This window comes from Hylobates moloch, unplaced genomic scaffold, assembly GCF_009828535.3.
Source record: "Hylobates moloch isolate HMO894 unplaced genomic scaffold, HMol_V3 SCAFFOLD_8, whole genome shotgun sequence".
Classification (NCBI taxonomy): domain Eukaryota; kingdom Metazoa; phylum Chordata; class Mammalia; order Primates; family Hylobatidae; genus Hylobates; species Hylobates moloch.
Window position 1 is genome coordinate 67,412,435 of NW_026652283.1, and position 17,658 is coordinate 67,430,092.

The 17,658-nt window shown below is 42.8% G+C and overlaps 1 protein-coding gene and 1 pseudogene across 1 annotated transcript; both read left to right on the plus strand.

Annotated features, from left to right (window-relative positions):
* Positions 1–233: 233 nt before the first annotated feature.
* LOC116473290 (RNA-binding protein EWS-like) lies at positions 234–1,222 on the plus strand (annotated as a pseudogene).
* LOC116473295 (RNA-binding protein EWS-like) lies at positions 939–2,537 on the plus strand. Its single transcript, XM_032758279.2, has one exon. The coding sequence runs from the start codon at positions 1,250–1,252 to the stop codon at positions 1,778–1,780; it is 531 nt and encodes a 176-aa protein (XP_032614170.1). The 5' UTR covers positions 939–1,249; the 3' UTR covers positions 1,781–2,537.
* Positions 2,538–17,658: the final 15,121 nt, after the last annotated feature.

Here is a 17,658-nt window from a genome sequence, read left to right on the forward strand (position 1 = left end):
TTAAACAAATTTACAAGAAAAAAACAAACACCCCTATTAAAAAGTGGGAAAGGACACGAACAGGCACTAAAAAAGAAGACACACATGTGGCCACGAAACATATGAAAAAAAGTTCAATATCACTGATCATTAGAGAAATGCAAATCAAAACCACACCAGTCAGAATGACTATTATTAAAAAGTCAGTAAACAACAGATGGGTACGTTGAGAGAACGAGGAGGAAGGAGAGAAAATGGTGTCCACGGATTACAGTACCTATAGCCAAGTGCAGCACAGCAGGGCTACAATGCTTACACCGCCCAGCCCACTCAAGGATATGCACAGACCACCAACGCATATGGGCAACAAAGCTATGGAACCTATGGACAGCCCACTGATGTCAGCTGTACCCAGGCTCAGACTACTGCAACCTATGGGCAGACCGCCTATGCAACTTCTTATGGACAGCCTCCCACTGGTTATACTACTCCAACTGCCCCCAGGCATACAGCCAGCCTGTCCAGGGGTATGGCACTGGTGCTTATGATACCACCACTGCTACAGTCACCACCACCCGGGCCTCCTATGCAGCTCAATCTGCATATGGCACTCAGCCTGCTTATCCAGCCTATGGGCAGCAGCCAGCAGCCACTGCACCTACAAGACTGCAGGATGGAAACAAGCCCACTGAGACTTGTCAACCTCAATCTAGCACAGGGGGTTACAACCAGCCCAGTCTAGGATATGGACAGAGTAACTACAGTTATCCCCAGGTACCTGGGAGCCACCCCCATGCAGCCAGTCACCGCACCTCCATCCTACCCTTCTACCAGCTATCCCTCTACACAGCCGACTAGTTATGATCAGGGCAGTTACTCTCAGCAGAACACCTATGGGCAACAGAGCAGCTATGGACAGCAGAGTAGCTATGGTCAACAAAGCAGCTATGGGCAGCAGCCTCCCACTAGTTACCCATCCCAAACTTGATCCTACACCCAAGCTCCAAGTCAATATAGCTAACAGAGCAGCAGCTACGGGCAGCAGAGTTCATTCTCACAGGACCACCCCAGTAGCATGGGTGTTTATGGGCAGGAGTCTGGAGGATTTTCTGGACCAGGAGAGAACCGGAGCTTGAGTGGCCCTGATAACTGGGGCAGGGGAAGAGGGGGATTTGATTGTGGAGGCATGAGCAGAGGTGGGCGGGGAGGAGGATGTGGTGGAATGGGCAGCACTGGAGAGTGAGGTGCCTTCAATAAGCCTGGTGGACCCATGGATGAAGGAACAGATCTTGATCTAGGCCCACCTGTAGATCCAGATGAAGACTCTGACAACAGTGCAATTTATATACAAGGATTAAATGACAATGTGACTCTAGATGATCTGGCAGACTTCTTTAAGCAGTGTGGGGTTATTAAGATGAACAAGAGAACTGGGCAACCCATGATCCACATCTACCTGGACAAGGAAACAGGAAAGCCCAAAGGTGATGCCACAGTGTCCTATGAAGGCCCACCTACTGCCAAGGCTGCCATGGAATGGTTTGATGGGAAAGATTTTCAAGGGAACAAACTTAAAGTCTCTCTTGCTCAGAAGAGGCCTCCAATGAACAGTATGCGGGCTGGTATGCCACCCCATGAGGGCAGAGGGATGCCACCACCACTCTGTGGAGGTCCAGGAGGCCCAGGAGGTCCTGGGGGACCCATGGGTCGCGTGAGAGGCCGTGGAGGAGACAGAGGAGGCCTCCCTCCAAGAGGACCCCAGGGTTCCCGAGGGAACCCCTCTGGAAGAGGAAACGTCTAGCACTAAGCTGGAGACTGGCAGTGTCGCAATCCGGGTTGTGGAAACCAGAACTTCGCCTGGAGAACAGAGTGCAACCAGTGTAAGGCCCCAAAGCCTGAAGGCTTCCTCCCGCCACTCTTTCCGCCCCTGGGTGGTGATAGTGACACAGGTGGCCCTGGTGGCATGCGGGGAGGAAGAGGTGGCCTCATAGATCATGGTGGTCCTGGTGGAATGTTCAGAGGTGGCTGTGGTGGAGACAGAGGTGGCTTCCGTGGTGGCCGGGGCATGGACCGAGGTGGCTTTGGTGGAGGAAGACGAGGTGTCCCTGGGGGGCCCCCTGGACCTTTGATGTAACCGATGGGAGGAAGAAGAGGAGGACGTGGAGGACCTGGAAAAATGGATAAAGGCGAGCACCATCAGGAGCACAGAGATCAGCCCTACTAGATGCAGAGACCCCGCAGAGCTGCATTGACTACCAGATTTATTTTTTAAACCAGAAAATGTTTTAAATTTATAATTCCATATTTATAATGTTGGCCACAACATTATGATTATTCCTTGTCTGTACTTTAGTATTTTTCACCATTTGTGAAGAAACATTAAAACAAGTTAAATGGAAAAAAAAAACAAAAAACAGATGCTGGTGAGGTTGTGGAGAAATGGGAATGCTTTCACACTGTTGGTGGGAGTGTAAATTACTTCAGCCATTCTGGAAGACAATGTGGTGATTCCTCAAAAACCTAGGAGCAGAAATATCATTTGACCCAGCAATCCCATTACTGGGTATACACCCATAGGAATATAAATCATTCTATCATAAAGACACATGCACATGTATGTTCACTGCAGCACTATTCACAATAGCAAAGACATGGAATCAACCTAAATGCCCATCAATGACAGATTAAATTAAAAAAATGTGGTACATATACACCATGGAATACTATGCAGCCATAAAAAAGAACTAGATCATGTCCTTTGTGGCAACATGGATAGAGCTGGAGGTCATTATCCTTAGCAAACTAATGCAGAAACAGAAAACCAAATACCATATGTTCTCATTTATAAGTGGGAGCTAAATGATGAGAATACGTGGACACAAAGAGGGAACAATAGACACTGGGGCCTACTTGAGGGTCAAGGGTGGGAGGAGGGAGAGGATCAGAAAAAATAACTGTTGGGTACTAGGCTTAATACATTGGTGATGGAATAATTGGTATAAAAAACCCCTGTAACACAAGTTTGCCTATAAAACAAACCTACACATGTACCCCCGAACCTAAAAGTTTTTTTTAAATAAAATGGCGCAGCCACTATGGAAAACAGTATGATAATTCCTCAAATAAATAAAAAAAGTAATAGTCTTTCAAAAATATTAAAAATACTCTATGATCAGCAATGTCAATTCTGTGTAAATATCCCAAAGAATTGAAAGTAGGGACTCAAACAGTTGTGCACCCATGTTCATAGCAGCACTATTCACGAAAAGCCAAGAGGTGGAAGCAACCCAAACACTCATCGGCAGATAATGGGATAAACAAAACATGGTATTCACATATATTAGAATATGATCTACCCTTAGAAAGGAAATTCTGACACATGCTACGACATAGATGAACCTTGAGAGCATTATGCTAAGTGAAATAAAAACAAACATTATCACAAAAAACAAACATTGTAGGATTCTGCTTATATGAGGGATCTGTTGTAGTCAAATTCATAGAGATAGAAAGCAGAATGGTGGCTGCCAGGGGCTAGAGGAAGGAAAGAATGAAGAATTGTTGTTCAGTGTACATAGAGTTTCAGTTTTACAAGATGGAAAGGTTCAGGAGGTTGGTTGCATAAGGAATATATTTAACGCTACTGAACTGTACACTTAAAAATGGTTAAAACAGTACTTTTATGTTAGTGCATTTCATTGCAATAATTTGTTTTAGAAACTGCTGTTATAAGTACAGCAATAGGAGGAGAGTGAAAAGGACACCCTGGAAGAGACCAGGTGACAGGAGTGCAGCAGCATTATGTGGGTGTCAGTGATGCATTTGACAACGACCTCCATAAAAGTTGTGCTCCAAATTAAATTGGCCTGTTTTTGAATGCTCTCGTCTAAGTGGAATGCTGGCAGGGTGAGAACACTGCATAATCAGGAGTAAATAGGAACTACATCTGGTTGGGAAGCAAAAGGTCCACTGGGGCATGTCGGAGACTGATGTCAGAACTGGCTTTGTTTAACAAACTCACTAATGACCTAGAAGAAGGCGGAAACAGACACTGCTAATGAAATTTGCAAAGATACGTTGGCAATGCCCTGGACTTGGCCATAATGGCGTACGCATTGCTGGGATGCAGAGCAATTTTCCACTAGGTAGTTAATTGGATTAAAACAACGACTTCCTGGGATATACATAAACACTTGCTCAATTCTAACTCTTATTTCCAGAGCAGAAAGCAAACTGAAATGTGATGCAGTTCATCAAACTATATGTGATAGAAGCCTGTGGAAGAATAGTGCTTTCCCATAGCACAATTCTGCTTGTGTTATTTACCTCTAGGTAGAAGACAATGGAATCTACACATAAAAAAAGATATAAGACAGGAGAAGGTGAGAGACCCAGGGGACATATACTGTTTCTTTCATGGAGGGAGGTGTGGGCAAGATGCCCACAAAATCTAAATATGCAAGGGCTCTGATGCTTGGCACAGGTTTTGCCATCCCCTCTATGCTGCTTAAAATCTGTCAGTGGTTCCCCAGGGCCCTTAAGAGACATCTCAGGTCCTTGACAATGCCCTGAATGATCTAGCCCCTGCCTACCTATTCAGTTTTCCTGTGCCACTGCCCTTCTCGCTCGTGCAAGAGGCATCTGCTATTTTGCCTGCCCAGTAGCAGTTTCCTTCTTCTGCCAGCAGCACCACAATTTTCTTTGGCAGATTCACTCCTTCCCCACTCTGAGTCACCATTCCACCCCCTGTCACTGTGCTTGGTTCAGGTATGGACAGAGGACTCAAGCTGTGACCATCTGACTCCATCACAGAACTTTTTAAAGCAACTATTGCTAAGTAGCAGTTCTCCTTTTGATGAGGTTGGCTGCTGTGAGACCGACCTCAGCCTACAGGGTTTCTCAGAGAAAGGTGCTGTTGGCATTTTGAGCAGGACAGTTCTTTGTTATGCAGAACCATCTTGCATGTTGTAAGCATTTAGCATTTCTGCCTCTGTGCACTAAATTCTTAGTATTTTCTTTTTATTTTTTTCTTTCCATTTTTTTTGTTTTTTTGTTTGTTTGTTTTTTGTTTTTTGTTTTGGAGACTGGATCCCACTCTATTACCCAGGTTGGAGTGCAGGAGTGTGAACATGGCTTACTGCAAGCTCAGTCTCCTGGGCTCAAGAGATTCTCCTGCTTCAGCCTCCCAAGTAGCTGGGACTACAGATACATGCCACCATGCCTGTCTAATTTTTAAAAATTATTTGTAAAGAGCGGGTTTCACTATGTTTCCCAGGCTGGTCTTGAACTCCTGGGCTCAAGCAATCCTCCCACCTTGGCCTCCCAAAGTGCTGGGACTACAGGCATAAGACACTGCTTCCAGCCCTGTAGTACTTTTTGAATCATTGTGACAAAGACAAAAAAACCAACGCCCCTTCACACCCACACCTAAATACCAACCCATGGCTAAGAACTACAAGAAACTATAGAACTTTGGCCATGAGATGAAAATCTGAGAATGAGTCACTTTGCGTGGGCACTACCTTCCCATCTTCATGGTCTTCAGCTTGCATGTCACTTCCTCAAAGAGGCCTTTTCATATCTTCCCCATCCAAATTATGTCCCTGTCATGACTACTTATTATGTATAGTATTGTACCAATTTGCAAATACATATTTAGTTGTGTGGTTGTTTGTTTCATATCTGTTTTCTCCAACTAGACTATAAGTTCTATGAAGAAAACGGCTATCTATTTTGGTTTCCAATGACTGGCATTCAATAAACATTTGGATAGAAAGGAGAAAGGAAGTTGCTAGAGTCTGAATGTTTGCTCTCCACCCCCATTCATGTGTTGAAATCCTAATACCCACTGTGATGGTATTAGGAAGCGGGGCTTTGGGGAGGTGATTAGGTCATGAGGGTGAAGCCCTCATGAATGGGATTAGAGCCCTTATAAAAGAAGCCCCAAAGAGGTCTCTCACCCCTTCTGCCATCTGAGCTTACAGTGAGAAGATAGCTGTCTATGAGGAAGCAGACCTCATCAGATACCAAACCTGCTGGTGCATTGATCTTGGATTTCCCAGACTCCAGAACTATGATAAATAAATTTTTGTTGTGTATAAATCATGACATTTTGTCTATAGTATTTTGTTATAGCAGCCTGAATGGACTAAGACAGAAGGTTGCTTGGAAACTAGTAACATTTAGTGACTAGGGTCTCAAGCCAACCCACAAAAGCCTGCTTAATTTAGGAAACTAAAATGTCATCTACACTGTTGCTATGAGAGAAAAGGAAGAACTAAGATTGACCATAGAGTCATAGGAGCATATCTGCCTTTCCTTAAAACCAGCTCTTGGAATTCCCCTGGTTCCCATGGGAACAGGTCCTACTTCAGAACAGCAGGAGCTGGAAGCTGGAGGTGGAGGTTGGGGGTCTGGTAGCAGCCAGCGCCCACTCCTCTCCTCTCTCACCCCAGACTTGGCAGTAGTGTCAAGAGCTCCACTAGTGGGGAGAGGGAGTACGGGTGACAAAGGAATCACTTGACCCACTGTGGAAATCAAACACCTGTCCTTGTTGGGAACATAGGTTGTTTTGTGGTCACCCAGCACTATTTCCCCGCTTCCTAACACATTTCTGTCCCTCCAGGAGCATAATCTACCCCACTGAAGGTAGCCTTGGTGACATGGGAAATCCAAATGCCTGCCTTCACTCTGGAAGCCAATACATTAGATCCCTCCCGCTATGGCTGTCATACAGTGGAGCAACTAACAGATTCTCTCCTAGGACTTTGAATCTTAAGTGAGCAATATAAAGGCATGAAAAAAAAAAAAAAAAAAAAAACAGACTGAAGAGCATTCATCCAGTAATGTGACTCTGACCAAGATGTTCCTGCTGCTTGACCAGTATTGACTTCTAGTTTCCTGGCCCCCCAGGGGTGCCCTGACTGCTGCCCATTTCCAAGTCTAGTTCTCTAGGCTTTTCTCAATTCCTGTACAATCAATATCATTCCAATAAAGTTCTCTTTGTCAAAAATACCAGGGCCAGACAGTTTATTTGCAGTGCAAGAATCTGGATAGATTTCTGAGACCTGATCAAGTCATTCACTGCAGTTTCACATTGCCATTCATTTGTTCCAAATGCAGCTAATGAAGTTTGATTATGCCCCATGTACTGTGCCAGGTGCTGGGTATAAAAAAAAAAAACATGATTCAAGCCTAGGGCTAAGAGGACACACTCTGCTGAGGAGGCAGAGAAATAAATCAGCAATTAAAATTGAAGTGATATCATCAGTGGCAGAGAGTCCTGGGAAGATGGTGATCTGAACTCAATTCTCTTCCCTTCAGTCACACTTTCTATTTATTTTCAAAGAATCTCTCTGCCTCTCCCAATTCTAATGACTTCTAGGGCCTATGGTTATCAGACTCAAGTGAAGATTTGGGTACTGTGGAATATCTGCAAACTCTCTCCAGTGGGCTGAACAGGAGCATGGGGAAGCCATAGTTGGAGAGCTCCAGAGTGGGATCATAAAGCCCAAGATCACAGTAAGCACTGGGGAATGTTGCCTGGGTTTCCTGACCCTAAGACGCCAATAAGGATAGGACTGGCAGACTGGGTCCTTCCTGCCCAAGAGGGAGGGAGAGCATGAGAAAACTAGGGAGCAAGCAGGCTGCTTCTGGGGCCCTGGAAATCTGCCAGCATCCACACACTCCCTTAGCCCACAGGATGAAAGACAAACTTTCCTTGCCACTATTGAGGCTGCTGCCACATTAAGGACTTAAACAAGCAGCACTTATTTCTCATCTGGCTGTCTGAGAGAGAAGTATGCATCAGAAGAAACTGAACACATGCATAGCAAAATAGAGCTGCTGAAGAAGAATGCCAACACTTTGCATATAAAAATTAGTACTTAAGTAGATCCAGTATAGCACACACAGCAACAGCAACAACAGTAAAATAGTCTTCTGTGGTCAAAGAAAAGCTCAACTAAAAGATTTAGAGGAGAAATCAAAGCAGAGGGTGGCCATGGTTAAAACTTGAATTAATGGCCTGGATGATCAAATATGAGAAATATTTTAAGCATTGAAGAAAAAAATAAATAAACGTAAATTGTGAAGGAAAATATAAGAGACTTGGAGAATATATCCGTGAGAACCACAGGCGTTCTAGAAGAAAAAAAAAAAACAGTTATACTTAAGTAAAGCCTCTCTGAATTCTGACATGACTGAAAAGAAAAGAGACATACCAAGGAATATCCTAGTAACATTTCAAACTGGGTAAAAAGAAAAGCCTGCCAAGCATTCAGATAAAAAGAGAATAAGCTCTATAAGTGAAAAATAATCAGACTGGCATCAGTTTTCTTCACTGTAGCCTTAGAACATGAAAAACAGTAAAATAACATCCATGGACACTGGGAGACTGCAGCAAGGATCCTACACGCAGTCAAAATTATTCACTTCTCAGAATGAAAGAAAAATGCGTGAGAACATGCCAGGAATCGAGTTTATAACCCCCATAACCCATCTTAGGAAAAGAATCTGCGGAGACTATCCACATACAAAAGAATGAAGTTGGGCCCCTACTAACACCATAAATTAACTCAAAATGGGTCACAGACCTAAAGATAAGAGTTAAAACTTTAAAACTCCTAGAAGAAAACATAGGAATAAGCATTCATTACCTAGAGCGAAGCAATGGCTTCTTTTATTTTTATATTTATTATTTTTTATAGAGACAGGGTCTTGCTCTGTCGCCCAGGCTGGAGTGCAATGGTGCGATCTTGGCTCACTGCAACCTCTGCCTCCCAGACTCAAGTGATCCTCCCACCTCAACTTTGCAGGTAGCTGGGACTACACATGCACACCACCATGCCTGGCTAATTTATATATATATATATTTTGTAGAGATGAGTTCTCGCCATGTTGCCCAAGCTGGTCTCAAACTCCTGGACTCAAGTGATTCATCCACCTCAGCCTCCCAAAGTGTTAGGATTACAAGCACGAGCCACCACACCCAGCCAAGCAATGGTTTCTTAGACATGACACTAAAATCACAAGAAAAAAAAGTCAAATTGGATGTCATCGAAATAAAAATATTTGTGCTTCAAAGGATACCATCATGAAAGTGAAGAGACAACCCATAAAATGAGAAAAAATATTTGCAAATCATGTATTTGACAAGAGATTTGTATCAAAAATACTTTTAAAACTCTTTTCAATTCAATATTAACAATGATAGACAATCCAATTTTAAAATGCATAAAGGGTCTAAATAGGCATTTCTTCAAAGAAGATATATACAAATAGTCAATAAACGCATGAAAAGAAGCTCAATATCATTATTCCATCATTAGTCATTAGGGAAATACATATCAAAACCACAATGAAATACTGCTTCACAACTACTTGGATGGCTATAAGAAAAGACAATAACAAATGTTAGGGGGATTGAAGCCCTCATATGTTGGTGATGAGAATGTAAAATGGTTTGGTCACATGGAAAATAGTTTGTCAGTTCCTCAAAAAGTTAAACATATGGTTATCATATGTACTAGCAATTCTACTCCTAGGCATATAGCAAAGAAAAATGACAACATTCATTCACACAAAATCTTGCACATGAATGTTCATAACAATATTATTTATAAAAATCAAAAAATGGAAACAATTCAAATTCCCATCAACTGATGAAAGGGTAAACAAGATGTGGCATATTCATATAATGGAATGTTATTTTGCAATAAAAAAGAATGAAGCATGGATGCATTCTGTAACATGGATGTACCTTGAAAACATTATGCTAAATGAAAGAAGCCAGCCACAATGGATCATATATTGTATGAAATGCCCAGAAGAGGCTCATCTATAGAAACCACAAATATATTAGTGATTGTCTGGGGCTAGTGAGGGTAAGAGGGATGAGAATGGGTAATAGGCTAATAGGCATAGGGTTTCTTTTGAGAGTTGCAAAACTGTTCTAAAGTTATATTGTGGTGACAGTTGCATGAGTGGACATACTAAAACCCACAGAACTGAACACTTTATGTGAATTATATCTCAACACAGGTGTTTTTAAAATTGTTATTATTATTATTATTATTATTATTATTTTGAGACAGGGTTTTGCTCTATTGCCTAGGCTAGAATGCAGTGGCACAACCACAGGTCACTGTAGCCTCCACCTCTTGGGCTCAAGGATCAATCCTCCCACCACAGGCATGCGCCACTGCACCAGGCAAATTTTTTTTTTTTTTTTTTGTAGAGACAGAGTCGTGCTATATTGCCCAGGCTGGTCTCCAATTCCTGGGCTGAAGCAATCCTCCCACCTTGGCCTCCCAAAGTGCTGGGATTACAGTGTGAGCCACTAAGCTCAGCCAAAAATTAATTTTTTCAATTATACTACCCACATTTTCAGAAAATCTAAGGGGAACTCAGCCAAGCACGGTGGCTCACACCTATAATTCCAGCACTGTGGGAGGCCAAGGTGGGCAGATCACCTGAGGTCAAGAGTTCAAGACCAGCCTGGCCAACATGGTGAAACCCCGTCTCTACTAAAAATACAAAAATCAGCCAGGCATGGTGGCGCACGCCTGTAATCCCAGCTACTCAGGAGGCTGAGGCAGGAGAATTGCTTGAATCTGGGAGGCGGAGGTTGCAGTGAGCCGAGATCACACCATTATGCTCCAGTCTGGGCAACAAGAGTGAAACTTCGTCTCAGGAAAAAAAAAAAAAAGAAAGAAAAAAAGAAAATCCAGGGGGGAGTCTAGCAAACAACCAATGAACTATAACAGGTACTTCAAGAGGGAGGAAAAAAAAATAAGAGGAGAAAAAACAGTGTAAGCAAAGAGCTGTGAAATAATATGTGAATAAACCTAAGTGGATAATAACGTACTAAGAATATGAAATATATATGTTTTTAAAGGATTCTTGAAATAGAAGGTATATACCACAAGGAAATAATTGTATGTACTTTTTTTTTTTTTTTTGAGACGGAGTCTGTCTCTGTTGCCCAGGCTGGCATGCAGTGGCGTGATCTCGGCTCACTGCAACCTCCATCTCCCAGTTCAAGTGATTCTCCTGCCTCAGCCTCCTGAGAAGCTGGGATTACAGGTGCATGCCACCATGCCCAGCTATTTTTTTGTATTTTCAGTAGAGATGGGGTTTCAGTGTGTTACCTAGGATGGTCTCTATCTCCTGACCTCAGGTGATCCGCCTGCCTCAGCCTCCCAAAGTACTGGGATTACAGGCATGAGCCACCATGCCCGGCCATGTGTACTTTTGAAATAGTACTTTAAAGGTTAGAAATAGCAAAACCCAGTAGTTGAGATGGAATAAGGAAAAGTAAAAACTTTTGAGTTCTCATCTTATTAGGGTAGAGTAAAGCTGGGAATAGACTGTCTTGAAGGGGCAAATATACATCTTGGTGGAGGAAACAGTAGAGACATTGTTTTCCAATACTACAAAAAACATGTGTCTGATTATCGATGTATAGAAAGTGAACCAAGTGCTAATAAAAGGGAAAGCAGCCTGGCGCGGTGGCTCACGTCTGTAATCCCAGCACTTTGGGAGGCTGAGGTGGGCGGATCACAAGGTCAGGAGTTCGAGACCAGCCTGACCAACATGGTGAAACCCTGTCTCTACTAAAAATACAAAAATTAGCCAGGCATGGTGACGTTGTGCTTGTAATCCCAGCTACTCAGGAGGCTGAGGCAGGAGAATTGCTTGAACCCAGGAGGCAAAGATCACGCCACTGCACTCCAGCCTGGGTGACAGAACGAAACTCCATCTCAAAAAAAAAAAAAGCAAAGCAAAGTAGAACTTTCAAATTAACACGGCATGTGGGGGTGTGTATGGGGAATAGGATAAAGAGCAGCTTGAGCAAACCAGCAAATATAAGAAAATAACACTATAAAATAACTTTTATATCTCTAATTTGAGTTTTTCTAATGCCTTCTCCATGGTTAGATGGGGCTTTGGGATTTTGGAAAGAATACTACAAAAGTGAAATGCCCCTCTTCTCACATTATATCAGGGGTACATGATATCCACAAAATATCAACAATGATGTTAGTCTTCATCACTTCGTGCTTGCCAGGTCTCCCCATTACAAAATTACCATTATTCTCTTTTCTTACTCTATTCTTTGGAAGCCATTCACTAAATTTAGCCAACCCTCAAGAAGGCAGGGGCGTGGGGGTGAGGCAGGAATTAAACTGCACCTTCTGGAGTGGGGAGTATCTACATATATTATTTGAAATTCTGCAATCAAAATTTGTCTCTTCTCCCACATATTAAATAAATTTTTTAAAAACATAAACATAAGAGGAATAAAGTCATGTATATCAGTCATTCTAATAGATGTGAAATGACTGAATTCCCATTAAGAATCAGAGACAAGGCCAGGTGCAGTGGCTTATGCCTGTACTCCCAGCACTTTGGGAGGCCGGGGCGGGTGGATCATCTGAGGTCAGGAGTTTGAGAACAGCCTGGCCAACATGGTGAAACTCCATCTCTACTTAAAATACAAAAATTAGCCAGGCATGATGGCATGCACCTGTAATCCCAGCTACTCAGGAGGCTGAGGCAGGAGAATCACTTGAACCCAGGAGGCAGAGGTTGTAGTGAGCTGCACGCCACTGCGCCCCAGCCTGGACAACAAAGCAAGACTCTGTCTCAAAAAGGAATCAAACGGTGAGAAACTGGCTATATGCTGTTTACTGTAAACATACCTAAAATAGTGAGGATATTAATTAATTAGAGGAATGGGCACTAAAAAACGATTTGTAAAGGCAGGAGCTAACATCAGACAAAGTAAAATTTCCATTTAAAAGTATTAAACAGGAAGAAGGGAAAACATTAGGTATTGAGACAAGGCATAGGCATACTTTATGAAGACAGTGTGAATTGTAAACCTGTGTGCTTGAAGTACTTATAGCCGCAAAATATTTAAGAAAAAAACTATTAGAAATGCAAAGAGAGGGGTGGAGCCAAGATGGCCGAATAGGAACAGCTCCAGTCTCCAGCTCCCAGCCCCAGCGACACAGAAGACGGATGATTTCTGCATTTCTGCTTGAGGTACCGGTTTCATCTCACTAGGGAGTGCCTAACAGTGGGTGCAGGACAGTCGGTGAAGCGCACTGTGCGCGAGCCGAAGCAGGGCGAGGCATTACCTCACTCGGGAAGCGCAAGGGGTCAGGGAGTTCCCTTTCCTAGTCAAAGAAAGGGGAAACAGACGGCACCTGGAATATCGGGTCAGTCCCACCCCAATACTGCGCTTTTCCAACGGGCCTGGAAAACGGCACACTAGGAGATTGTGTCCCGCACCTGGCTCGGAGGGTCCTGTGCCCACGGAGTCTCCCTGATTGCTAGCACAGCAGTCTGAGATCAAGCTGCAAGGTGGCAGCGAGGCTGGGGGAGGGGCGCCCGCCATTGCCCAGGCTTGCTTAGGTAAACAAAGCAGCCAGGAAGCTCGAACTGGGTGCAGCCCACCACAGCTCAAGGAGGCCTGCCTTCCTCTATAGGCTCCACCTCTGGGGGCAGGGCACAGACAAACGAAAACTCAGCAAGAACCTCCACAGACTTAAAGGTCCCTGTCTGACTGACAGCTTTGAAGAGAGTAGTGGTTCTCCCAGCACGCAGCTGGAGATCTGAGAACGGACAGACTGCCTCCTAAAGTGGGTCCCTCACCCCTGAGCAGCCTAACTGGGAGGCACCCCCCCAGTAGGGACAGACTGACACCTCATTCAACCGGGTACTCCTCTGAGACAAAACTTTCAGACGAACTATCAGACAGCTGAATTTGTGGTCTCACGAAAATCCGCTGTTCTGCAGCCACCGCTGCTGACACCCAGCCAAACAGGGTCTGGAGTGGACCTCTAGTAAACTCCAACAGACCTGCAGCTGAGGGTCCTGTCTGGTAGAAGGAAAACTAACAAACAGAAAGGACATCCACACCAAAAACCCATCTGTACATCTCCATCATCAAAGACCAAAAGTAGATAAAACCACAAAGATGGGGAAAAAACAGAACAAAAAAACTAGAAACTCTAAAAAACAGAGCACCTCTCCTCCTCCAAAGGAACGCAGTTCCTCACCAGCAACGGAACAAAGCTGGATGGAGGATGACTCTGATGAGTTGAGAGAAGAAGGCTTCAGACGATCAAACTACTCTGAGCTACGAGAGGAAATTCAAAACAATAGCAAAGAAGTTAAAAACTTTGAAAAAATATTAGAAGAATGGATAACTAGAATAACCAATGGAGAGAAGGGCTTAAAGGAGCTGATGGAGCTGAAAGCCAAGTTTCGAGAACTACGCGAAGATTGCAGAAGCCTCAGTAGCAGATGCGATCAACTGGAAGAAAGGGTATCGCTGATGGAAGATGAAATGAATGAAATGAAGAGAGAAGGGAAGTTTAGAGAAAAAAGAATAAAAAGAAATGAACAAAGCCTCCGAGAAATTTGGGAATATGTGAAAAGACCAAACCTACATCTGATTGGTGTACCTGAAAATGATGGGGAGAATGGAACCAAGTTGGAAAACACTCTGCAAGATATTATCCAGGAGAACTTCCCCAATCTAGCAAGGCAGGCCAGCATTCAGATTCAGGAAATACAGAGAACGCCACAAAGATACTCCTCGAGAAGGGCAACTCCAAGACACATAATTGTCAGATTCACCAAAGTTGAAATGAAGGAAAAAATGTTAAGGGCAGCCAGAGAGAAAGGTCGGGTTACCCACAAAGGGAAGCCCATCAGACTAACAGCTGATCTCTCAGTAGAAACTCTACAAGCCAGAAGAGAGTGGGGGCCAATATTCAACATTCTTAAAGAAAAGAATTTTCAACCCAGAATTTGCTATCCCGCCAAACTAAGCTTCATAAGTGAAGGAGAAATAAAATACTTTACAGACAAGCAAACGCTGAGTGATTTTGTCACCACCAGGCCTGCCCTAAAAGAGCTCCTGAAGGAAGCACTAAACATGGAAAGGAACAACCGGTACCAGCCACTGCAAAAACATGCCAAATTGTAAAGACCATCGAGGCTAGGAAGAAACAATAGCAACTAACGAGCAAAATAACCAACTAACATCATAATGACAGGATCAGATTCACACATAACAATATTAACGTTAAATGTAAATGGGCTAAATGCTCCAATTAAAAGACACAGACTGGCAAACTGGATAAGGAGTCAGGACCCATCAGTGTGCTGTATTCAGGAAACCCATCTCACGTGCAGAGACACACATAGACTCAAAATAAAGGGATGGAGGAAGATCTATCAAGCAACTGGAAAACAAAAAAAGGCAGGGGTTGCAATCCTAGTCTCTGACAAAATAGACTTTAAACCAACAAAGATCAAAAGAGACAAAGAAGGCCATTACATAATGGTAAAGGGATCAATTCAACAAAAAGAGCTAACTATCCTAAATATATATGCACCCAACACAGGAGCACCCAGATTCATAAAGCAAGTCCTCAGTGACCTACAAAGGGACTTAAACTCCCACACAATAATAATGGGAGATTTTAACACCCCACTGTCAACATTAGACAGATCAATGAGACAGAAAGTTAACAAGGATATCCAGGAATTGAACTCAGCTCTACATAAAGTGGACCTAATAGACATCTACAGAACTCTCCACCCCAAGTCAACAGAATATACATTTTTTTCAGCACCACACCACACCTATTCCAAAATTGACCACATAGTTGGAAGTAAAGCACTCCTCAGCAAATGCAAAAGAACAGAAATTATAACAAACTGTTTCTCAGACCACAGTGCAATCAAACTAGAACTCAGGATTAAGAAATTCACTCAAAACCGCTCAACTACATGGAAACTGAACAACCTGCTCCTGAATGACTATTGGGTACATAATGAAATGAAGGCAGAAATAAAGATGTTCTTTGAAACCAACGAGAACAAAGATACAACATACCAGAATCTCTGGGACACATTCAAAGCAGTGTGTAGAGGGAAATTTATAGCACTAAATGCCCACAAGAGAAAGCAGGAAAGATCCAAAATTGACACCCTAACATCACAATTTAAAGAACTAGAAAAGCAAGAGCAAACACATTCAAAAGCTAGCAGAAGGCTAGAAATAACTAAAATCAGAGCAGAACTGAAGGAAATAGAGACACAAAAAACCCTTCAAAAAATTAATGAATCCAGGAGCTGGTTTTTTGAAAAGATCAACAAAATTGATGGACCGCTAGCAAGACTAATAAAGAAGAAAAGAGAGAAGAATCAAATAGATGCAATAAAAAACGAAAAAGGGGATATCACCACCGATCCCACAGAAATACAATCTACCATCAGAGAATACTACAAACACCTCTATGCAAATAAACTAGAAAATCTAGAAGAAATGGATAAATTCCTTGACAAATACACCCTCCCAAGACTAAACCAGGAAGAAGTTGAATCTCTGAATAGACCAATAACAGGTTCTGAAATTGTGGCAATAATCAATAGCTTACCAACCAAAAAGAGTCCAGGACCTGACAGATTCACAGCTGAATTCTACCAGAGGTACAAGGAGGAACTGGTACCATTCCTTCTGAAACTATTCCAATCGATAGAAAAAGAGGGAATCCTCCCTAACACATTTTATGAAGCCAGCATCGTCCTGATACCAAAACCTGGCAGAGACATAACCAAAAAAGAGAATTTCAGACCAATATCCTTGATGAACATTGATGCAAAAATCCTCAATAAAATACTGGCAAACCGAATCCAGCAGCACATCAAAAAGCTTATCCACCATGATCAAGTGGGCTTCATCCCTGGGATGCAAGGCTGGTTCAACATACGCAAATCAATAAATGTAATCCAGCATATAAACAGAACCAAAGACAAAAACCACATGATTATCTCAATAGATGCAGAAAAGGCCTTTGACAAAATTCAACATCTCTTCATGCTAAAAACTCTCAATAAATTAGGTATTGATGGGACGTATCTCAAAATAATAAGAGCTATCTATGACAAACCCACAGCCAATATCATACTGAATGGGCAAAAACTGGAAGCATTCCCTCTGAAAACTGGCACAAGACAGGGATGCCCTCTCTCACCGCTCCTATTCAACATAGTGCTGGAAGTTCTGGCCAGAGCAATCAGGCAGGAGAAGGAAATAAAGGGTATTCAACTAGGAAAAGAGGAAGTCAAATTGTCCCTGTTTGCAGATGACATGATTGTATATCTAGAAAACCCCATTGTCTCAGCCCAAAATCTCCTTAAGCTGATTAGCAACTTCAGCAAAGTCTCAGGATACAAAATTAATGTACAAAAATCACAAGCATTCTTGTACACCAATCACAGACAAACAGAGAGCCAAATCATGAGTGAACTCCCATTCACAATTGCTTCAAAGAGAATAAAATACCTAGGAATCCAACTTACAAGGGATGTGAAGGACCTCTTCAAGGAGAACTACAAACCACTGCTCAATGAAATAAAAGAGGATACAAACAAATGGAAGAACATTCCATGCTCATGGGTTGGAAGAATCAATATCGTGAAAATGGCCATACTGCCCAAGGTCATTTATAGATTCAATGCCATCCCCATCAAGCTACCAATGACTTTCTTCACAGAATTGGAAAAAACTACTCTAAAGTTCATATGGAACCAAAAAAGAGCCCGCATCGCCAAGTCAATCCTAAGCCAAAAGAACAAAGCTGGAGGCATCAC